General features: G+C 36.2%; 2 protein-coding genes across 8 annotated transcripts in view; one reads left to right on the top strand and one right to left on the bottom strand.

Moving 5' to 3' along the window:
- LOC306877233 (glutaminase kidney isoform, mitochondrial-like) overlaps positions 1-9275 on the top strand; it is a 45244-nt gene extending 35969 nt beyond the window's left edge. For 2 of the 5 annotated variants that reach the window (XM_079428869.1, XM_079428870.1), the window contains exons 15-18: positions 5593-5654; positions 5737-5813; positions 6297-6360; positions 7808-9275. In XM_079428869.1, the coding sequence (XP_079284995.1) occupies positions 5593-5654; positions 5737-5813; positions 6297-6360; positions 7808-7964 (360 nt within the window). In that variant the 3' untranslated portion in view covers positions 7965-9275. Of the gene's footprint in view, positions 1-483; positions 2059-5592; positions 5655-5736; positions 5814-6296; positions 6361-7807 lie in introns of those variants that run through there. The other 3 variants (XM_079428871.1, XM_079428872.1, XM_079428873.1) reach the window with 3 other exon arrangements.
- A 5471-nt stretch (positions 9276-14746) lies between these two features.
- LOC306877163 (signal transducer and activator of transcription 1-like) lies at positions 14747-24336 on the bottom strand. Of its 3 annotated transcripts, XM_079428728.1 has the most exons (24): positions 24209-24336; positions 23807-23909; positions 22420-22547; positions 22167-22311; positions 21956-22051; positions 21783-21872; positions 21555-21633; positions 21315-21409; positions 20534-20685; positions 19689-19844; positions 19420-19512; positions 19250-19309; positions 19027-19056; positions 18591-18681; positions 18451-18489; positions 18288-18371; positions 18088-18186; positions 17873-18008; positions 17727-17782; positions 17314-17408; positions 16518-16657; positions 16231-16419; positions 15676-15757; positions 14747-15589 (listed from the first exon to the last, which is right to left on the bottom strand). In XM_079428728.1, the coding sequence occupies exons 3-24, from the start codon at positions 22545-22547 to the stop codon at positions 15562-15564; spliced, it is 2163 nt and encodes a 720-aa protein (XP_079284854.1). In that variant the 5' UTR covers positions 23807-23909; positions 24209-24336; the 3' UTR covers positions 14747-15561. The 3 variants fall into 3 exon arrangements, with proteins under 3 accessions (XP_079284854.1, XP_079284853.1, XP_079284855.1); XM_079428727.1 differs by lacking the exons at positions 23807-23909; positions 24209-24336 and adding an exon at positions 23344-23444; XM_079428729.1 differs by lacking the exons at positions 22167-22311; positions 22420-22547; positions 23807-23909; positions 24209-24336 and having other exon boundaries at positions 21783-21887.
- Between the last annotated feature and the right edge of the window lie 763 nt (positions 24337-25099).

The following is a 25099-nucleotide window of genomic DNA, read 5'->3' as shown; positions in this document are numbered from 1 at the left end:
TGCTGGAAAAATTAATCGATTAGCTCAAATATTTAAATCTGAATACAGACCTGATTTAAAAAATACAGCAAGGGAAATTTCTTAAAAAAATTAAAATAAAAAAAAAATAAAAAGAAAGACAAAGAAAAATAGCAAAAAAGATTTGTTATAAAATATAGTATCATTGGCACAAGAAATTGGCAATTGGCACAGGGCCTGGTCATCTGTTAATAATGATCATGACTTAAATCGGACTACTGCAGCTTAAATGAGGCATGTGCAATTTCTGTGATAAGACAGACCTCTTATAGGTTTTTTGTTTTAAAATGTTGAAAAATACAACATTTTCCCAGCTGTGTGAATACGAGGCCTCTCTTTGTGACTGTGCTTGTTTTTGTTGACTTTGAAATCTGTTCACACGTCACCATATTGAACAATGTGAGTCACATACATTCTCTGGAGGCCCCTAAAAAACTAATCTGTTCTCCGTATTACTCAACACAGCAGTACACCTTCGGACCCCTGGATTATGAGAGCCTTCAGAAAGAGCTAGCTCTCATAGACACTGTGTGGACAAAAGTCTCGCCCACTGAGTGCAATGAGGACAGCTCCACTACTGTAGTCTATAGGATGGAGAATGTCGGAGAAGGCAACTAAAATGGATCTGACTCACCTCTGCGAGCTCTTTGACCGTATATATTTATGTACTTTAACAGTTATTTATTTTCAGTGAATCTCATTCTGGGCACATGTTGGTTCTTAACCAGTCTCGGTAGGATATGTCTAAGTCCTTATGCCTTGGCTTGTGTTTATCTATCTGTGCTAATATTTAAAAGCATTGTGGAGGGGTTCTGTTCTTAACTTGGACTTCATGGATGTAGGTGCGATGTGATTTATAGGCTCAATATTCTCTTATAGACCAGCAGGTGTTTTTTTGGTGGATGTTGAGGATTGGCTGCTGAACAGAGACTACAGGGGATTCTGTTTTGCACTACGACTGAATGTTGTGGTCATGCATAACGAACCGCGTCTCACCACATGCAGTCTTCAGTGAGGCCTTTAACTTGATTGTGTCACGAGCACATGGGCCAGGGTTCCTACGCAGTTTGGAAAAGTATGGAATTTGAGCACTGTTTGCCATAGCCTCGAGGACCTTTGCAAAAATAACAAATATACAGACTTTTATGTGTGCACAAGAAACCATTAAACTTAACATATAGGACAATGCACACTTAGCCAACTATTGTGCCATCAGCCCATTTCGCGGTGTGGTGTCTTGGCGGCCACAGAATATGCGTTAAAGAGACCTAAAGGCCTTGGCTTGGCAAATAGGACAATGCACATAGCTGGATTGTGCCATCAGCTCATTTCATGTCATGGTTTTTCTGCTGCTGCTGAGGATGTGTTAAATTGAACATTAGGCCTTGATATTAGAGGTGATACCATAATGATTTTGAGCAAGTAGATCTCTGTTAATTCATGTGCATCCATGCTCTCACTTTATTCATAGTAAGATGGCAGTGATGCACAAAGGAAATAGGTTGTATAAAACTAGAAATTGTAATGCGTGTGAAAAATTCCCATGCGCATGTGAATAGTTTCTCGAGGGCAACAAAAAAGTTTCTTGTGTGCATGCAAAAGTGACTGAGAGAAAATAAAAAATAAAAAAACTGAAAAAAATTAAACTATTTACAGATGACTATAATAAATACCAAATATAAAGCCGAAAATAATGCTGTATGAACCATTTATGTTAAATATGGTCTGAAAATCTACTGAGAGGTTTGGAAATTTGAGTCTGGAAAAGTATGGAAATTTAAAATGGAAAATGTGTAGGAACCCTGATGAACATCCTCTGACACGTTTTGTTGCAAGTACTGTACAGGTGACAAAGGCCGGCATGGATGACCTTCACTCGAAATAAAAGCAAACATTCACACAAAAATAAAAAATCTGACATTTTTATTCACCCTCATGTTGTTTTAACGCCATATATTGCTGTTTTTTCTGTGGAACACAAAAATATTTTTTAAAGAATTTTCATGCTAATTTCTTGCTACATTCCATACAAAGTATCATAAAAAAATAACCGTAAAAATTGTCCATCTGACTATATTTTAAGTCCTTTGAAGCCATATACTAGCATTTTGTGGGACAAAATTCTAATTTATGTTGTTATTCATTAAAAGTATTTTTTTTAAAAGAGGCATTTTCTTTAAATAATTATCATTATCATTAATAATAATTATTATTATTATCAATCACTATTATATGTGACCCTGGACCACAAAACCAGTCTTAAGTCGCTGGGGTATGTTTGTAACAATAGCCAAAAATACATTGTATGGGTCAAAATTATTGATTTTTCTTTTATGCCAAAAATCATTAGGACATTAAGTAAAGATTATGTTCCATGAAGATATTTTGTAAATTTCCTACCGTAAATATATCAAAACTTAATTTTTGATTAGTAACATCATGCATTGCTAAGAACGTAATTGGACAACTTTGAAAGCGATTTTCTCAATATTTAAATAGTTTTTGCACCCTCAGATTCCAGTCCTATCCTAACAAACCATACATCAATGGAAAGCTTATTTATTCAGCTTTCAGATGACGTATAAATCTCAATTTGACCCTTATGACTGGTTTTGTGGTCCAGGGTCACATATATCATTTAATAACTGTGATTTCAGTCTGTTCCTAACAGAAAGCTGTTACAGTTGACCAGCCAATGAAAGCAATAGTTCACCCAACAATTTAAATTTTTGGTCATTATTTACTCACCCTCAAGTCATTTTGACCCCATATGATGATGTTGTTGTTTCTATGGAACACAATTTTCATTCCATAAAAAAAAATTATCTCCATAAAAGTTGTCCATCTGACTAAAATTAAAGTCTTCTGAAGCCATATACTTGCTTTTATAAGGTTAAAGATGAAAGTTATTGAAAATGGCATTTGCAAATTTGGTATCTGTTCAAATGCATTATTATTAAATAACATCTAAAATTTTGTCTGTTCCTCACACGAAGCTATTACATGACTTAAAAAACAAACAAACTTGGAATATAGTCTTAAGGACCACTTTTATAAATGACCTGTGGCATGTAGCCAACTATGGGAACCCATACCCATTTGTGCTCTGCATACTGTAAGACGTGCAACATAAAGGTCAAGCAGTATTTTCCATTTTGTCTGAACTATTCCCTTTCTACTTCTCTCTTTGGACAGTGTGATTTCATTGCGACCAAGCGTAAGGTTAAAAGGGTTCCTCATGTTGCAAATGGGTTATTCATTTTTAGATTAGTCCCTATGTGTTCCTGCTGAATTGCTTGTCTTGGTGACTGCATGTCCTGAGAGAGGACTGTTGTAATGTGCAGTGTTTGCATCATAGAGCCGCACTAGTACTGCTCAGCAGCCATTGAAACCTGCTGTCAGACCATCTTTGCAGTGAAATCAATAATGTTACAAACCTTCCACCTGCGCTTTGTTCCGTTTCTGTCAGTATATTCTCACATATTATTACTAGAAACATGTATGCACCTTATTGATAGTTCAAAGTGTTGGTTTATATTCGGTTTCGATAAGCTTCTGAAGTGGTTTTATTGGTGGAAAGATGCTGCCTTTATCAGATAAGATATTAAGTATTTTCATGTCTTCTTTTTATAATCTTTTAAATGTAAATGTTCATTTTATTTTTGCATGATTTGCTTGTATATTTCTGGGTTTATTTGCTTAGTTTGTTTTTGTATTATAATTTTCATGTCTTGTTTTTGTGCTGCTTTAGTGGAGAAGTGTTTCTCGTGCTCACTGACAGCTTTAACAGTCAAAATATGAGTTCATTACAGTCTTGAGGAAGCAGCTCGCTCTGATTGCTTGAACAGTCCCGAGTCTAACAGAACAGCTGTCAAATGCTTCATCACAATATATTATCATCTGGTTTTACACTGTCATAACAGTTCTGTTTGTTTTCTCATTGTGTATTTGTCATTTGTTCTGGTTTTCTTTTTTTTTTATCATTAATAAATGCATTTAATCTCATTGTTACCTGAAATCAGTTGTGTTCCATTTGTTGCTGCTTTGTGTGTTTTGGAAAATGATAAAAGAATGTGTTCCTTCATCATTTTATTAATTTGTGTTCTGATACTTGCCTTGAAAATCATTCTTGATTGCTTGAATCAAAGGCCTGTTTGACTACAGCTTGCATGATAACCACAAAAACATAACAGAAAATATCTCTATGAAAGGATTCTCATGTTCAAGGAAAACATGAAAGTTGCTGATAGCACAGTGTAACTTAACAGAGAAAACACGCTTTGCCTCATCTATCTTGCTTTCATTCTCACTTGTTAGCTTGGAACAGCCTAGCAAAACCTTAAAGCAACATAAGATATAAATAACCTTCAAGCAGTTTTAAACTCAAGCAAGTTGGTCTAGGTTTTCTAGTTGGCTTAATCTGAAACTAGCATGCACATTTTTATAAAATAATTACACATTAGCAGACAGGAATAGTGTTTTGCGTTTCTATTTAAGACATTAAACTGACTAGATGTAATTAGATTATAATTAAACGCACACACAAGGAGACTGACATTTCTCGGATGATCTTTAGGCCCAAAGACACTGACAACTCCCACTGTATGACTTCTCTCAACGTTTGTGGGAAGGAAAGGAAGAATGCTTCATGTACGAGATAATAGTGAGGTATTGAAGTATAATTAAAAAAAAATAAAACTTTAATTTAAAGTATTAAATCTTAAATGCATGATCATTACATGTTCATTTTTATGTCATCTTTATGTACATTTTTCATCTAATGTTAAATACCAAGTATTTGTGTTGTAAAACTGATCATATTTGTATTTGAACATCTAATTGTTATTCGAATTGATGGTTTTGGTTGGTTTGTGATTACTTTTTGTACAAAACTTTCTAAGAATGGCACAAATAGAATTTGCAGAGAATGGCTTTGCAACAAGATGGGCACTTTTTTGTAAGTTGTCTGTATTTGTTGTCTTAAAGTTTGAGGTTTTGCTGACAAGCATGAAGGGTTGCTGATGCCCCCTAGTGGTGCCTTTCTGTCCCTCACCAGCACTTGCATGTTTGTTTTCACAGCATGGTAGTGAATTGCATGGCTTGCTTGGCTAACTTATATAATAAGATGCTAATTCAAATCAAATGTATCCTGCTGCTACTGAATCAAATATATATGTATTAATGCTTTTGCGATCTAAGAATCATACAGGGTTCCTGCTAATTTTTATAATGTAAAAATCAGTAATTGGAAAAGTCATGGACATTTATTTTTTTAGAAGTTCTAGGACCCCGTCTATAAAATATCAAAGATCAAACTTATAATGCAACCTTCAATATTTTACAATATGAAACAGGGGATCCCTTTGCCTTTCGCTCAATCCACCTGAAAGAACTGTTGAATTCAAGTGTTCTTATTTCAATGCACTTGATTTAATTTTTCATTGTCTATTTGCTGTTTCCTCTCACCAGTTCCCTATTCATTTCAGTCTGTTAGAGAGACACTCTGGAGGCTGCCCACCATCTGTCCATAATAACTTATTTCTATTCCACAAAGGCTCTTTTCTATCATTCCAGGTGAAATCTGTCATCAACCTCCTCTTTGCTGCCTACACAGGAGATGTTTCTGCTCTCAGAAGGTACTGAGTTCTTCATTGCCTACAAGATTTTGAAGCGTTTTCTGTTCTGCTTCTCTAATATTGTCATTATATGTGACTGCAGGTTTGCGTTGTCCTCCATGGACATGGAGCAGCGGGACTATGACTCCAGGACGGCGCTGCATGTGGCAGCCGCTGAGGGTACAACACTGCACATGCTGTCACTTTAGCTTGTTACTTATTAGCCAAGAACCAGTGGTGTCTGTTAGTTTGGTATCTGATTGTTTGCTGGCTGGCAGTCAACGAACTGTAAGATAACAAAAAAGTGGACAAACATAAAGTGAGGCTGTATTTTACTTGTTCATAAAGACTCAAAATGTACATGGCCTTGTCACTATACCACATATATTTGGTAACTGCACCACTTGGTGGTCAAAATTAAAAAATGGTGATTAGCAATGCTGCCCAACCTTACAATGTGTATATTTTTTGCAGCTATATTTTGTATGTATGCCTTTTCATTGTAGTTTAATCACTATAAATATAGGTCCTCAAATACTGTATTGCTGGCTGGGGATATAACTAGATCTTTATTTCACGCTTTTTTTCAGTACACTGCATTTTAACATCTAAAGTTCAGTCTGTAGTGTGCTGCATAACTTAAACTATTCCTTTTGATTTTAGGACATATGGAGGTTGTGCGTTTTCTATTAGAGGCCTGCAAGGTGAATCCTGTTCCCAAGGACAGGTGAGCAAACACAATCAAAATACTTCTGATTTTAACAAATATTCATTTTCTTAGCCTTTTTCATTTAGAAATAGGTGATTGGAAGACATCAGGTTTCCCATGATGGTCTTGGAAAACTTTTCAGGAATTCACATTTTAATTAGATGTTGATATAATCCTAAAAAGTCACGTACAAGCCACGGAAATTGATTTCTAACAAAAATTAGGTTGAACTTTCTCTTTGTGAGTCCAATATGTCTAAAATGAATTCAAATGCATTTTCGTGTTAAATTTCAAATACAGTTGCATTAATAAATACATTTTGATTGAACGCATATATAATGTGTTTTTTAAATGATTATTATTATTATTGCCTTATAACATTATATAATCTTTATATGATTAATCTTTATACAGGTTAAGGGGGAAAAAAAGCAAAAAATAATTTTTTTGGTACTTTTTCAAAAAAGAAAAAGTACAAACACAACTCAGTGTATGTATGTGTAAAAGACCACAGAACCAGTCATAAGGGTCAATTTTGTTCAATTGAGATTTGTACAACATCTGAAAGCTGAATAAATAAATTTCCATTGATGCATGGTTTGTTAGGATTGGACAATATTTGGCCGAGATGCAACTATTTGAAAATCTGTAATCTGTTAGGGTTATATTGAGAAATATTGAGAAAATCGCCTTTAAAGTTGTCCAAATGAAGTTCTTAGCAATGCATATTACTAATCAAAAATTAAGTTTTGATATATTTTGATATAGGAAAATATCCTATCCTATAAATATCCTATCCTATCCTAATATATTTTGATATAGGAAATTTACAAAATATCTTCATGGAACATGATCTTTACTTAATATCCTAATGATTTTTGGCATAAAAGAAAAATCAATAAAAAAAAACAATGTTTTTGGATATTGCTACATAAGACTGGTTTTGGTCACATATGTATATGTATATGAATTGAAAAATATATATATTAAAAGTGTATATATCATTTACAATATTAATTCAAACATTTTAAATTTCGACAATGTTAGAGATTTAAATCTCCAATTTTATCATTTATTATGAGAAGTGTAAAATATATTTGTATATAAACTTTATATATATATATATATATATATATAGTCAAATATATTGGATATTAGAAGGATTTATATTGTTATTATAAATATAAATATATTTTACACTTCTCATAATAATAAATTATAAAATTGGAGATTTAAATCTCTAACAATGTAGAAATAAAAAAAGTTATGAATTACTATTGTAAATTAAATCATTTTAAAACATTCATTTTATAATAGTATTGCAATAATAACATTATTCTGTCTTAACATTAATAATAATTATAATTATTGTTATTATTATCATCATCATCTAATATTTATACAGTAATAAAACAACTAGAAAAGATGTGGAAACCATGAAAATAATGTAATTTATGTCCTCTAGGTGGGGCAACACACCTATAGATGAGGCGACACACTTCGGTCATCATGAGGTGCTCGCGCTTCTACAGGAGTACAACAATAAAAACAACCCACCGGTGAACACTGACGCAAATAAAGAGAGCACCAAGAAAAACCTGGACGGGATGCTCGAGACGTAACCATTTCCGCTAGCACTAGAGGACACTCTTCTGGAACAGCCCACTGAAGGACTGCTCCATCTCAATATCACCGTTTTGTTTAGTTTTTTGGGTTCATTTGACATTGTCTCCTGTAGTTTTACATGCTTTTGTGAGACATTTTTGGCTTGTTTACAACTTCTTCCTTGCAAGAGAGGGCGCAAGTCATGATGATGGCCATATTTAGTGGTGCGAAACGACTCTCAGTAGAGGCTATAATTATGTGTTCAGTCCTTTCGTGCCTGTGTTGATTGAGGTGTGGGGAATGATGACTACACCGATGTCATTGCTGTCTCGAGGGCAATCGGCTAAACAATCCTGTTTAAGAATTCAGGAGCCGTTTAGACAGGACGCGTTCTTGCATTAAAAACAGCGAGATTTGGCATGATACTGCTGCTGGCCATCATATCTTCTTTCTTTATTAAATTTTTTAAAAAAAAGTAGCTCAGCAGACTGGAATGAAAATCGAGACAGGAGACTATTGCATTTCCAAACAATCGGTGGAGTGTTGCCACGAATCAGGAATGCGAGAACGTGTCGTGCGTAAAATCTGAAATAACTTTTAAGTTTGCTTGCATTTTTTACATGTGTATCACTTTTATTTTGCTATACCTCATTATTTGAGCATTCTAACCACTGCCAAATACATTATTTTTTGTCTTTACCGTATTATCATATGGCCTATATACAGTATATTCGTCAATGCACTCATATTTAAAATATTTACAAGCCCTCAAAATGACAGCATTTTGAGAAAGTACACAATGTTGTAATCTGAGAACAAAAGCGATCAAAAATAATAAGTTTACTGATGTGATGTTATAAAAAAAATCACAATATAAACAAAATTTTATTTAAATCCTCAACACCACCTTATTATTGGATACAATTTAAAACCCCCTTTATTTATAAATAGGCTAGGCTACTCATCATTTATAAATAAAAGACACTGCATTTGTGCAAACAATCTGTGCATTTATGTATATTTTATGAAGTGTTAAATGTAGTTTGTATTGTGAGACAATTGCTTTAGCGGTGGAAAGATGATGTCAAACCTCTTCACTCGGACCAAACTCTTGGAGTCAATTCAAAAATTAAGTTCATGTCAAAGTAAATTAATGTAAGCTACACTTTAGCACTATTCAGTATTCATTGAAGCATAAATATCTTGCTGATTTCTATTAGACTGTATCTGGCTGACTAAAGTCGGTGTGTGTACATGTGCAGTTAAAACAATGGTATATTAAGATTCATCTTTGATGTGCAATAAGTAATAAAATTGTGTTAGTAATTAAAAGGGTGTATTTTACTCATACATCATATACATACAGTGGACAAAACTATAAAACACTGAAATTCGGAGTTGGCAAAAAATTTCCCACAACCTAAATTCAATTATATATCAAAAAGTAATAACAGAATAACCTCAATAATCAGAACAAGTCATGTTCAAGCTGAAACAGTGCAGGATGAGTTATGCACCGAAATATAATACTATCTATGAGCAACAGTCCCAGTGATGCCTGTCTATATTGTCCTACAGTGCATTCAAGGTATGCATTTAATCTGTTATCTCTGGGAATCAAACCCATGACCTTTGCATGCTTTACCAGTTCAAAGCTTAGATCCTCTAGATCAGATGAGTCTGACAGATCATGTTCAAACATGTCCAACCTGTGGTCTTCATTGTCATGCTGTTGTACCGTCTTGGATTTTGAAACAAGAAAGTATGTCTTCATTTATTCTAAATGTCCTGATGGTGTGCAAATACCAGGACAAAATCACAAACATACAGTGGGGCAAATAAGTATTTGATACACTGCCGATTTTTCAGCTTTTCTCACTTATAAAGAATGGAGAGATCTGTAATTTTCATCGTAGGTCCACCTCAACTGTGAGAGACAGAATCTAAAAAAAAATCCAGAAAATCACATTGTATGATTTTTAATTAAATAATTAACTTCCATTTTATTGCATGAAATAAGTATTTGATCACCTACCAACCAGCAAGGATTCTGGCTCGTATCCCTTTTCCACCAAGGCAGTTCTAGTGCTGGTTCGGAGACAGAGCCTAGTTTCAAACCGGTTCTTTGTTTTTCGACACCCAAAGCACCAGCTCCGAACCAGTAAAAGCGGTATTGGCTCTCTAGCCTGTGGAAAAGCAACCGGTTCTCAAAGGGCTCGCCAGTCGAACCAACTAAGAACCGACAATAGCACTGGCTCTGAACTAGCACCTGCAACTGCTTTGGTGGAAAAGGGGTATCACAGACCTGTTAGTTTGTCTTTAAGAAGCCCTCCTATCCTCCACTCATTACCTGTATTAATTGCACCTGTTTGAACTCGTTACCTGTATAAAAGACACCTGTTCACACACTCAATCAATCATACTCCAACCTCTCTACTATGGGCAAGACCAAAGAGCTGTCTAAGGACACTAGGGACAAAATTGTAGACCTGCACAAGGCTGGGATGGGCTACAGGACAATAGGCAAACAGCTTGGTGATAAGACGACGACTGTTGGCGCAATTATTAGAAAATGGAAGAAATTCAAGATGACTGTCAATCTCCCTCGGACTGGGGCCCCATGCAAGATCTTGCCTCGTGGAGTATCAATGATCCTGAGAAAGGTGAGGGATCAGCCTAGAACTACACGGGAGAACCTGGTCAATGACTTGAAGAGAGCTGGGACCACAGTCTCAACGGTTACCATTAGTAACACACTACACCGTCAGGGATTAAAATCCTGCAGCGTGCGCAAGGTCCTCTGCTCAAACCAGCACATGTCCAGGCCCATCTGAAGTTTGCCAAAGACCATCTGGATGATCCAGAGGAGGCATGGGAGAAGGTCATGTGGTCAGATGAGACCAAAATATAACTTTTTGGTATAAACTCCACTCGCTGTGTTTGGAGGAAGAGGAAGGATGAGTACAATCCCAAGAACACCATCTCAACCGTAAAGCATGGGGGTGGAAACATCATGCTTTGGGGGTGCTTTTCTGCAAAGGGGACAGGACGACTGCACCGTATTGAGGGGAGGATGGATGGGGCCATGTATCGTGGGATTTTGGTCAACAACCTCCTTCCCTCAGTAAGACCATTGAAGATGGGTCGTGGCTGGGTCTTCCAGCATGACAATGACCCCAAACACACAGCAAGGGCAACTAAGGAGTGGCTCCGTAAGAAGCATTTCAAGGTCCTGGAGTGGCCTAGCCAGTCTCCAGACCTGAACCCAATAGAAAATCTATGGAGGGAGCTGAAACTCAGTGTTGCCCAGTGACCGCCCCAAAACCTGAAAGATCTGGAGAAGACCTGTATGGAGGAGTGGGCCAAAATCCCTGCTGCAGTGTGTGCAAACCTGGTCAAGAACTACAGGAAATGTCTGACCTCTGTAATTATAAACAAAGGTTTCTGTACCAAATATTAAGTTCTATTTTTCTATTGTATCAAATACTTATTTCATGCAATAAAATGGAAATTATTTATTCAAAAATCATACAATGTGATTTTCTGGATTTTTATATATATATATTCTGTCTCTGACAGTTGAGGTGTACCTACGATGAAAATGACAGATCTCTCCATTCTTTGTAAGTGGGAAAACTTGAAAAATCAGCAGTGTATCAAATACTCATTCGCCCCGCTGTAAGAGTCTCAGAACTGATGCATATAATATTGCATTTTACACTTTATTTGGTGGGGGTTTTTTTTTTTTCTTTTTTGCTTCGTTTCATTTACTTATCAACTTCCTGACAGGATCAACTGGGAAATGTTGGCTTAGTAAAACTAATTCTTATCTTATTTTCTTTCCTGTGTAGGTCAGTTCTAGTGTGAGATCAATGGATTACACCTATGAAGTGCATAAATGTGAATGTAAAAGTCTTTACCCTCAGATGCACTGGTATAGCATCTAGTGGGACGTCTGGGTAAAGGTAGATGAGGGGATTCATTGGCTCCTTTCTCCATCAGTGACGGTATAGTCACGGATGATGTTCGGTAAAGAGATGTTCAGATCTGTGCAAGTGTTAGATAAAGCAAGGCTTTGTTGAACGCACCACAGGTTCACCACCTGAGCTGACATGATAATTTCATATCACAACATAAAATATTCCAGTTCAAACCAGCACAAACCTTCCTGTGAACATTCCACCCATGTGATGACGATTCCTCCCCATTGAGAGTTTTCACTGAAGCACAGAAGGAAAGTGCCGGGGAGTTTGTCTCTCAACAATGCCTTCTCTCTCTCCTTACTCAAAAACCCCATAATGTACCTGTACACAATGAATGTATATGTAGTCCATGTGACTCGTGCACTATAGTCCAAGTCTTCTGAGGCCAGCTTTGCTTGAAGCCTGAAATTTAAGCCCCCTCTCAAATTTCAATGTGCCATCTCTTGAGCCGGTTTTGACGTCAGTGATTTTAAATAACTTTGGCTTTCACATGAATGACACAAGATCACCATATAGATGGTGAAGGTTAAACCCCTTCAGATTTCTTGCCCATCATTCCAAATGTTGGGTACATATTTTTCAGTAAGGTCCAAATGTTCATATATCCACTGCCAGAACGAATCACCAGGCTCAGCAGATGCCTATGAAAACACAAAATTATTCTATGCGTGATAAAAAAAATAAAAAATACTGCTTCACCTTGTCATTTATCAAGTTATTTCACATCACAAAGAATCACACCTATAAAAAATATTTAGTTTATGTCTGCTCTTTTCAGTATCATGTTCTCACTAAGTTTTGTTTTAGCAGTAAATCATGTGGTGACACCAGAGGAACAAACAAAAGCGAGGTTGTTCAGGAAAGCGAAAGCAACTTTCCGGTCTTTGTTTCAATCATTTGTATAAACTCACTTCATAAAATGTATTCCAGTGGATGAGTCCTTCAGGGTCACCTTGGGCTTCTCGACCTTAAATATGTGCTATTCATTTAACTATGAGCATCTACTCAGTCCCATTTCAAGAGGTAAAAGAGAGCACAAACAAACTCACCAAGAACTTTGTCGGACAGCGTTCTCAGAGTTCAGCGCTCGTTTAGTCAAGTCAAGCCACCTGTATTTATATAGTGCTTTTAGCAATGTACATTGTGTCAAAGCAACTGCACAATATCAAAATAGGAAAATAGTGTGTCAAAAATGTAAAATGACAAGATTAAACACTCCATTTTCAGTTAAGAAAACTGCCAGCTTAAGACCTTTGAAAGCTGCCCCTGTTTCACAGGTGGAGGATTCAAGAAGAACGTCAGATTCTGAGAGAGAGTGAGATAAGCAGCAATAGTCAAAATGTAAGTCTCAATAGAACACAGAAACATTAATGAAGGGAAATGGCCATACGTAGGGTTCACTGCAGAGCATGTTGTACCATAAGATAGCCTATTAATATTCACGCGGTCAAACTTGCAAATGACATACTTGAAAATGAAGTGTCTTCTCCTCATTCGTTGGATGTGTTCATAGCCATGTGAACAAGATACTCCTAGAAGAGCTCATAATAGGATTCATTTCTCCAAAGTGCTACACAAAATAAAATTATATTTATTATATCATAAATACAATATTTAGAGGAAACAGAGCAGATAGACATTGTGTAGGTTGCAGGTGCTTGGTTTTGTTTTGGTTTGCTGTACCAGTAAGTTTTTGCAGCAAATGAGAGTCATGATATGTATATTTAGAAAAAAATACTACCATACTACTTCTACAAGCGTGGACACTATATAAATCTGCTATTAGTTAGTACAGCATTCCAAAAATAAATTAATTAAATCATTTGTTTTTGCTCCTTATCAGGACTTTTTTTTATGTCCCCATGATTTTAAACTGATAAAAATTAATAGGAAAAAATACTGATACTGAATGCAGTCACATAATTTGGTATGTTTATCTGGGATTAGAGTGTAATTCAAAAGAAATGAAAAAAAATATTGTTTGTTTTCATTGTAATATCAACCAATTTATATGTTCCCATTTTGAAAGGGTTGAATTGAATTTCAAAAAAAGGTTGTTCTATACGCTGCTGCTTTAAAGTTCAAAATAACCTTTTCTAATGTAAACCATTATTCATTTTCCTTTGACACATTTGAAATTCTTAATTAAAGTTAAGCGTGTAAATGCATTGCATTTAAAAATGAACATTCGGTGCATGGATTATGAAATGTTATCAAATCTTTAATACTATAAAAATTAATAAATAATAAAAATTAAAATTAACATTCGGTGCATGGATTATGAAATGTTATCAAATCTTTAATACTATAAAAATTAATAAATAATAAAAATGAACATTCGGTGCATGGATTATGAAATGTTATCAAATCTTTAATACTATAAAAATTAATAAATAATAAAAATGAACATTCGGTGCATGGATTATGAAATGTTATCAAATCTTTAATACTATAAAAATTAATAAATAATAAAAATACAAATTAACATTCGGTGCATGGATTATGAAATGTTATCAAATCTTTAATACTATAAAAATTAATAAATAATAAAAATGAACATTCGGTGCATGGATTATGAAATGTTATCAAATCTTTAATACTATAAAAATTAATAAATAATAAAAATGAACATTCGGTGCATGGATTATGAAATGTTATCAAATCTTTAATACTATAAAAATTTATAAATAATAAAAATAAAAATGAACATTCGGTGCATGGATTATGAAATGTTATCAAATCTTTAATACTATAAAAATTTATAAATGATAAAAATAATAAGTAAATCATTAATAATGCTGCCCGAGGCTTTTGGTAAGTTTGGAAACAATCGTTATTTATTTTTGCACTACTGTTTGGTACCAGACTTAAACACTTTATCTTTAAGCTTCATAAAGATTTCCATCTGGACAAAAAGATGGATGAAAAAGTGAAACTGCTGTTAAAAAATACATAATACATTAATGTAAACCATTTAATAGTCTTTATTTTTAATTCACATGACAATATGTAACATTGCCTAATGGACCTGGCTTGGATCTGTAGCAGTATTTCTGACTCTAGAAGGTAGGTTGATGTTTATTTCTGTTAGACTTTATCTTGCTGGTGTGTGTGTGTGTGTACAGTACATGTGCATAAGGCGATTGTATGTAAAGATATTTTAATGTGCAAAAAATAAATAAGTGCTTCACAAGATGGAGAAGAATGTCCTTTTCACAAACGAATGTCTTCACAGAAACAGCTTTTCGGAGTTGTTGTATATATCCATTTCGACAGTCTCTATCTGAGTGACTGGTTCACAGAAAATTCAAATCCATGCAAGTTTCTTTACAATATGTTCACATTTTTATACAAACAAACAGAACAGGATTACACTGTTTTAAGTGTATTCTATAATTTGACAGAAGGAAAGGACTCCTCTTCTTCACACAAGCGGAGAATAAATGTAGTAGATCATGCTAAGATAAATCATTTGGGCATCACTATTTGTATCCATTATTCATAATAGATATCTGTGTGCCAGATACAATACTTCAAAACATATTCATTTTCCTCCATAAAAAAGCTCTGGATTAATTTTAGATGCATTGCTGGAGAAATGTTCCTCATATCAGTTTTGCCTTGAGGTCCTCTAACACTTATGGGGTCTTGAAAAAGGTCTAAAAACAGAGATAAATAAGGCATGAATATTGTTTTTCAGTAACAGAAATATATGAAGTAGAAAAAAAGAAAAGTAATAACTTACTCATCTGACACAGAAATGATGCGCCTGCCTATATATGGCCTGATATATGACTTAGGTTTGTCTATCTCCATCTCTTCTGTATCTGAGGGACAAAAGATCAATAATGTAAGGCATGTCGATATGGACAATACACACAGACATGCTCTCTAACATACTGTTAAAAAGTTTTTGAGCAAGTTCCGCTAAGATTATACAACAGCAAAGTCCCCAAATATTCTTTGTGAACAGTAGTATTGTTTTCTACCATGACAAAATAGAAATTTGTTAGGTTTGACAACCATTTTGCTAAGAAAAGGTGCTTCCATTAAAATAAATGGCACTAGGTTCAACATTCTGTTATTTAATGCAATGACATCTCCATATACTGTATGTATATATACATTTAGAAGAAAAATGTCCTATAATATATTAAAATACCTACAGTGTATTTATTTAGTGATGCTGTACCCTTAAGATCTGCGTCGTAATCTTATGTAGCAGGCTATTGATATCCGTTTCAGTTTTACACTCATCTTCTTTTTTGAATGAATGAATGGTTAAATAAAGAATATCTACCATCAGAAGAGCTGATATAGTAGCGACCAAAGGCGTCATCTTTTGGGATGTCTGGGTAAAGGTAGACGAGAGGGTTCACTGGAATCTTCTGTGCAGCAGTGAGGGTGTAGTCACGGATGACGTTAGGCAAGGAAATGGACGCCAGATCTGATTTAGTGTAGGGCTTCACTGAATGTGTCTTAGGTTCACCTGTATTCGATGACATTCATGCATGCACATTAAAAGACTGTAAGACAGATATATAAATAAATAAATGATCAAATACTCCAATTCAAACCAGCACACACCGTCCTGTGAATACTCCACCCATGTGATGGTGATTCCTCCGTCTCGACAGGATTCACTGAAGCGCAGAAGGAAAGTGCCTGGGAATTTGTCGCTCAACATAGCCTTCTCTCGCTCTTTACTCAGAAACCCTATAATATACCTGTATATATGTGGGGGGGGGGGGGGGGGGGGAATAAGATCAAATTGGACTGGATATCAATGTCAAAGAAATTTCTATGATCATGGCAGTTTCAGTACTATAAATTGGAACATAGCTTTAGAGAATGGAGATTTTGGCATACTATCGTGCTGATTCAGAGGCAGTTACACAAAGACAAGCATGTTTTTTTCTTTGGAATAAAGAAGATGTGCACAATAATTGGCTGTTTTGCACATCTAAAAATGGAACGGGTTCTAATATATAGCATACAGGTCATTCCAGCCCTAGACGGTACAGTAGAGCTGTCAAACGATTAATCGCATCCAAAATAAACGTTTTTGTTTACATAATATATGTATGTGTACTGTGTTTATTTATTATGTATATATGAATACACACACATACAGTATATATTTTGAAAATATTTGCATGCATATGCATTTATATAGTTATTATATTATATTTAAATATAACATATAAACATATTTTTATATACATGCATGTGTTTGTATTTATATATGCATAATAAATATACACAGTACACATATATTATGTAAACAAAAACTTTTATTTTGGAGGCGATTAATCACGATTAATCGTTTGGCAGCACAACTGTACAGTATTTGTTTCATTGTCTGTAACGATGGAACTCTTACCCATCATTCCAGATGTTGAGCAGGTGTCTTTTAATAAGGTCCAGAATTCCTTCTATCCACAGCCAGAATGGTACACCCCTCTCATTAGGAGACATCTATGTGAAAACACACAAGTTATTTACTCTGCTTCCATTTTATTAGCTAAAGCATTGGCGTGGCATTGCTTCATCAATGTTGATGTGACAATATTTATTTGCCCTTTAAAATAAAAATAATATAACATATATTCAGTTAGTTTCGAGTTCTGAAAGCACAGCTGTTTTTTGTGGTATCGGGCTATTCCACGGTCTCACTAAGTTTTGTTTTAGCAGTAAATCATGTAGTGACAGCAGAGGAACAAACTAAATCGATGCTGGGTAAAGAAAGCGAAAGTAACTTGCTTGCTTTTGTTTGAACTGTTTCCATAAACTCACCTTACAAAATGTATTCCAGTGGATGAGACCTTCGGGGTCACCTTGGGCTTCATGACCTAAAAACAGATACAAACTCTTAAAAAGTCCCATTTTAAGAGTCACTTAGTCTCATTTCAATAGGTAAAATAAAGCACATATAAACTCACTAAGAACTTTGTCGGCCAGCGTTCTCAGCTGCTCAGAGTTCAGCGCTCGTTTAGTGGCAGAAGAAAACTGCCAGCTCAAGACCTTTGAAAGCTGCCCCCATTTCACAGGTGGAGGATTCAAGAAGAACGTCAGATTCTGAGAGAGAGAGTGAGCAATAGTCAACATGTAAACCTCAATAGAAGACAGAAACATTGATGAGAGGAAATGGCCATACGTGGGGTTCACTGCAGAGCATGTTGTACCATAAGATGGTGCCCCAGGCACTAGGTAACTGATTCACATGGGAGATCACCACAACAGGAAGTGATGTGATCTGTTTAATAAAAAAAAAAAAAAAACAGGTCTGGTCAGAATTACTGGTCTGATCTACAGTTGAGATGTCATAATAGGTAGCTACATTTCAGAGTACTTTACCAATAAATCAACACATATTTCTGGCTGAATGAGTTGAGTTTCAAAGTTAAGTATGTGCAGCTCCTCAGAAATGATGAGAGGAGTCTGTAATAAAAAGGGAAAAACATCAGCAATTCCTTCACTTCATTTTATTTGACATCCCTCTATGTGTTTTGTGGCCTACCTCATTGGCTCTGTTGTTACTTTTCATCTCTTTTAATTGCTGTGGTAATCAGAGGGAAAGAAAGATCAACAATAAACATTCAGTTAGACATTATAATCTATTTATTATTAGCAGTAATATGTTCGTTTTTCACATCTTACCAAATGACGAAATTCAGCTGCTAGACACCCGCTGGATTCCTCTAAGTTCATAACTTTAGAAAATGTTCCTAAAATGTTGAATTTCCTACATCTAGGACATCAGAAAACAGACAGCATGCATACAAATTCAAATGGTGTTTCTTGATAAATAATAAATTGTTAAAATATTTTATTCAGAACAAAACAAGATCATTTAATAATTAGGTGTTCATTTTGCATTCCAAGCTTATCTTCTGATTATTATAAAGATCACTGTGCAGAACTATACAATACCGTGACTGTACAGTAATGTTGTTGCAGGTTTGGACTTTTGTCAAATGCAGACATTTTTGTGGTTGTTGTGCTATGTATCTAAATGCATTGGCTCGTTCCAAACATCACATTATAGTTATAAATCACATTTGTGTTATGAGTTTCTTTGTAATATGTTACGTACCCTTTTATTGTGTCTTTCTCTGTTAAATCTCTACAGAAGAAAAAAATATATACTGTATGAATACACAGATAGATAGATAGATAGATAGATAGATAGATAGATAGATAGATAGATAGATAGATAGATAGATAGATAGATAGATAGATAGATAGATAGATAGATAGATAGATAGATAGATAGATAGATAGATAGATAGATAGATAGATAGATAGATTTTGCTTACTTGTCAATAGAGACTTTTACTTTGAGTTGACAGTTCAGTTCAGGGAGTTTGACTAGTGATCTACAAAATAATACACATCGATATCACTGAAAGGTTTTTCTCAGACACTTACCATTAATTAAAATAAGTGACATCACACTGTTATCGATGGTGACTTCAAAGAAACCCACCTGATCTTGACTGTGAACTGAACTCCTGTTTTTATCACCAAGGGTCTCTGAGGATGTGTCGGCATACAAGGCTGTCTCTCCACTACAAGAGAACTGAAAGACACATCACAACCGCTGCCATCCTGTTCAAGACTAGAATCTTTCAGAAGTGACGAACACCACAAAATATATTCAAATTCCCCTGTGAACCTTTCCTTTCTTTTTCTACAGCTTGGGCTCTACATATAAAATCACAGAAATGTATGAAGAGATAAAGTATCGTGTCTCACTTTAATATAAGGTTTTTGAAGAGTGAAAGGGCCTGGTCTAGCTGGCTCTTGCCCAGAGTGAGGGGGTCGTTGTTGTAGGTGAATTTTTGCACCAGTTCCTGAATTTTCTTCAGCTGCTGACGGATCTGTTGAAGACACTCTGCCACCACGGTGAACCTGGAGGACAATTCATGTATTAGCTAATTATAAAAGTAACATATCAGTACCACAGACAGCACCAAAACAAACTAAAGGACTTTATGAGCTTATCATAGGGTATATCATATGTGCCGTTCATACGGGACACGTCCTGGCCAGGATTTTAATATTGCCTAAATCATCCAAAGTAGTTTGACATGCAGGTGTTGCACATAATCGACCAATTGTGGTGCTGTGAATGAGAAGGTGAGATCTACAGAGAACGATTAAAGCGATGCAAATATGCGGATGCGTTTGTACGTTTGACTTGAAGCGTCGCTGCGCACCGATCAAAAAAGACACCAAGGTAGGCGCGAGAGCGATTCGAAAGCATGAGGAGGCGTCTGCTCTGCTCTCTATAGCTCTCATGAATGTCACAACGATCTACCTGCACAGTGCAAACAGCCAAAACCTGGATATTTTAGGCAATAAAGAAATCCTGGCAAGGACGCGTCCCGTAAAAATGGCCCGTATGGTCACCATAGTTTATCAGCTCCATCTTGAGATTACGTCGGATATAGAAATACTTTTATTAATAGCCTTTTGGAACAACTTGTAATTTTAAGGATTTTCTTTCTAATTAAATAATATAAAATTATTTAGATATCGTAATTTTATTTTGTCATTTTGTTTCCAGGTCATCTGAAGCGCCCCTTAGAGGTTCTCACCAGCTCTGCAGTTGGTCCAGGCAGGCATTGGGCGGCCCGCCGATACAAGCCACCTGCTGTCTCTTCTTCCACTCAGGTAACTCTTCTGATATGAGCGCGAGCTGGATCTGCTCTGCTTGAGTCAGTGCATTAGCGATTTCTTTTATCACCACCTGCACACATATATATGCTATATTTAAGAAAAAATATGATTCTGAAGAAAACTGCAACATTAAAGTCACCTTAAAATCAACACTGACATTTTTTTTGTATTCCTGTGCCTTTGTAATCTTTAATCAAAATAACTTCCCCTTTCCCCTCCCTCTTGCAATGACATCTCTTTTCTCAGATGATACATTTACTGGTGTAAGGGTGGGAACGATCAAACGATCCAATCAACTCCCAATGGATAAAATCAAGTCCCGCCCTACATCTGTTTTAGTTTGAGAAAGCAGAGATGGCCTTATTGAGAGGTACCAAAGTCCACGGATCTACCATTGGAGAAAGTTTAGCGCCAACTTGATAATCACATTACAGCCTTGAAGTCAGTTGTGTGACAGTCAATCAGTTTTTGCAGATACTGTAGAAATGATTGAGAAATACTGTGAACTGTGAACATTTTTTTTACATGACTTCTCTTATAAAACAGCATTTTTTTGGTGTAATCTCTAAAAACAGATTAATCCAAAATTAATGTTTGATGTCAAACATGTTGAAGATTAGCTGCTTGATAAACTGTTCTCCCATGAAAGCAGTATAGTCAGCACATATGTAGAGATACATTACTGAAAGCTTGACCTACCTCTCTTTTCATGCTCAGCCCAACAAACATTTGTTTAATTGCCATTTCCTCCTGCTGGATCTCTTTTGTTTTCTGGCCATTCATTTCAACCTCCACTGAAAATATAAAAATACAAATCCATACCATTTCTCATTCATGTAAATGCATACTGTTTATGTTCACAACACTGATCTAACCAAATATACCACAAAGTAAGAGTTAATACCAGGAGCGAAATGCTAAAAAAGTGTCTAATGTTACCTCGACTCTGCAAAGTATTTCTTTTGAAGTCGTACTCATCTTGCACATCCTCCAGAACCTGAATGTACTGTTCTATTTCCTAGAAGCAAATAAATATTCCAGTGCAGCTGTTTGAAAAATTATATTTACTTGTAAATCGTTATCATTTAAAGCGTTTTTTTTGGTAAAGACCCAAAAAGATTCAGTATCAGCCCCAAAACCATATCATTATTCACTGAGATGGTTTACCTGCACACTCGTTTTCAAATTGTTGACTTTATAGCCCAAATCATTTTGCTGTTCCATCGTGACACTCCCCTGTGATGAGCCACCGTTACCCTAAAAGCAAATGTACTAAGATGAATGATAAACACATGTGCAGGTTTGAAATGACAGTTGTGATGCAAGACTAAAAGTCTTACTTGAGTTCTAAGTGCATTTTCCAGTATTTTTCTCTCTTCATTCAGAGTGCTAGCTATGATCATAGCCATGTGAACAGGATCCTCCTGGAAGTGCTCCTAATGGGAGACGATTATTGGCATTAGCTCAGCCATTATATTTTAGAATAATGAAATCAAGTAAATTAACGTATATTGAATGTAATATTGTAAGAAAACAATATAAAAATTGCACCTGTAGGTTACGCTTAATTTTGCGTATATTATGCTGTAAAAGGAAGTTGTTCCCTAGGTTGAGACGGCTGTAGTGCTCATCCAGTTGGTTTAGGAGTTCATGGAAGCGCAGGGTTGCCAAAGATACGTTACTTGCAACTGATTCCCTGCAACCAACAATGTGTCAAAGATATGATGATTTGCAGCATTTCATGATGCAGAAATTCAATTGTGCAACTGGATAAAATTAAGCATTAAATTAAAACAATTCTCACCAGTCGTGACTCTCAATCCACTGACTGAGATACTGTCGGATCTCCATTGGAAAAGCCTCATCGTAAAGCTGGTCCACTTGCTCTAAATACAGAGAGTCCAGCAGCTGCAGCTGGTTCCAGAGTGTCATCTGAAGACATAAAAGCACAATCACATATGAAATAATGCAAGAGCGTTTACGTGCAACATCCTGCCTGTGCTGACACTTGTCACCTATGTGCAATTGTGTATTTGGCATTAAGTCAATAATAATAGTTTCTATAATAAATTGTATTATAAATATGCACAAATGTATTCATATTTATCACCCTTTCATAAACAAATACATTTAAAAAATATATATATTTTAATTAAAAAAATATTAAAGTATTGGTGCTGTGCTCATCCTTTAAAGTCACTGACCACAGTCACACTAGACTTCAATTTAGACTGTTTTAGGGTTTAGACAGTTAGGCTACTCTTGAATTTCACAAGACAATTTTGTATGCATGGGAGCAATGCTCATCAAACCCTTGTATTAATTTGCACTGATTCTTTCTTCAGGTCATAGTTGACCAACATTGAACTTTTGAAGGTAGCGAAATGAGAAATTCTTTGCATGTTTGCGTTTCCTCTTTCCCGTATTCACAAGTATGAATGGAAATCAATGGAACGAAAACTGTAGTATATATGACCGCACCTTATGATAGAGCAAAATAGGATTTTAGAGACTGATTAAATGCTTCTATTCTATGCAGTTAATATTTAACACATCCATAATTTTTTTTAAATGCATGTACAAACTGAAAAATTGTATACATACAGGTTTCATTACATTATAAACAGAGCAAACTGCTTTACTTATTATTACATTAAATGTTACATTCGTCAATTTTCCCACAGCTTTTACAAAAAGAACAAATTCTGATAAAACAGCAGAAAATTACCTTTCAACATAGAAGTTGGGTCAAGGCACAAAAGCAGTATATCTCAGGCTAAGCAAATACACAAGATACTGTGTCTTCTTCAGACTTATATTCTCTTCAGTGACCCCATAATGGTAAAATATGAAACATTGACGCATGTTACAGCCCCCATTGGCACTGTAGGCCAATTGGAATGCTCTAATTACCATATGCAAATACACCAGCTATGATAACCAATCATATTCTAGTGCGTAAACTAAGCCGCGCACCTTCAGCGAATAGCTGTTCTCGGCAGGCGCAGCCCTCCCTTGACTGTCCGCTCATCACAGAATAGGAACTGATGTGAAAACTGAAACTTAGCGAATCATGAGACTGCTGTTAAATTAAGTTTGATTATTAGATAAACGCCGTTCATAATCATCTAAGAATCACTGATTATTATCTTAAAAGACGAAAGAATAGACATCTCCGGTGCATCACTGACCTTATCTGGAAGAGTGTTTCTCGCTGAGACTGTGTTCGGGGGGAGGATGTGAAACTCAAGGCACAGCCACCGGGCAAACACGCGTTTTCTGAGAAAGCGAGACCTAAACAGAAACGAAACTTGGATTTACGTCAATTCCTTATTATTTTACTACACGCTACTGGATATTTTAACAAACGGATAGGAATAGATACGACACTCGTTTAACTTGAATAAAAAATCTTATCATGAGATCTAATGAGTCATTCTTCTTGTTTGTGAATATGTTGAAATATGAATGCTCGTGTTCTAATGTAAGGAAGTGGTTATAAAAAGGGGGAAACCCGATGTGGGTTTATAGTGAAACAATCCATCTAACATTACAAAATCCTTTGCAAATATTAGCTGCTGATGTTTACCCACCAAAATGATGTCACTTCCTGGAGGATGATGTCATAAAGGAACTGTGCCAGACTGTAACAAATCCCAGTAGCCCAGAATCCCAGATCCAGGGGGCGGGGTTGGATCTACATCTAGGGGGTGGAGACGGGTAGGTTTAGGGATCCGGGGGTGGAGACGGGTAGGTTTAGGGATCAGGGGGTGGAGACGGGTAGGTTTAGGTATCAGGGGGTGGAGACGGGTAGGTTTAGGGATCAGGGGGTGGAGACGGTGGAGACGGGTAGGTTTAGGGATCAGGGGGTGGAGACAGGTAGGTTTAGGTATCAGGGGGTGGAGACGGGTAGGTTTAGGGATCAGGGGGTGGAGACGGTGGAGACGGGTAGGTTTAGGGATCAGGGGGTGAAGACGGGTAGGTTTAGGGATCAGAGGGTGGAGATGGGTAGGTTTAGGTATCGGGGTGGAGACGGGTAGGTTTAGGGATCAGGGGGTGGAGAAGGGTAAGTTTAGGTATGAGGGGGTGGAGACTGGTAGGTTTAGGGATCAGGGGGTGGAGACGGGTAGGTTTAGGGATCAGGGGGTGGAGACGGGTAGGTTTAGGGATCAGGGGGTGGAGACGGTGGAGACGGGTAGGTTTAGGGATCAGGGGGTGGAGACAGGTAGGTTTAGGTATCAGGGGGTGGAGACGGGTAGGTTTAGGGATCAGGGGGTGGAGACGGTGGAGACGGGTAGGTTTAGGGATCAGGGGGTGAAGACGGGTAGGTTTAGGGATCAGAGGGTGGAGATGGGTAGGTTTAGGTATCGGGGTGGAGACGGGTAGGTTTAGGGATCAGGGGGTGGAGAAGGGTAAGTTTAGGTATGAGGGGGTGGAGACTGGTAGGTTTAGGGATCAGGGGGTGGAGACGGGTAGGTTTAGGG

This window comes from Barbus barbus (genome assembly GCF_936440315.1).
Source record: "Barbus barbus genome assembly, chromosome: 11".
NCBI classification, from domain to species: domain Eukaryota; kingdom Metazoa; phylum Chordata; class Actinopteri; order Cypriniformes; family Cyprinidae; genus Barbus; species Barbus barbus.
This window is presented reverse-complemented; position numbering and strand designations above follow the sequence as displayed.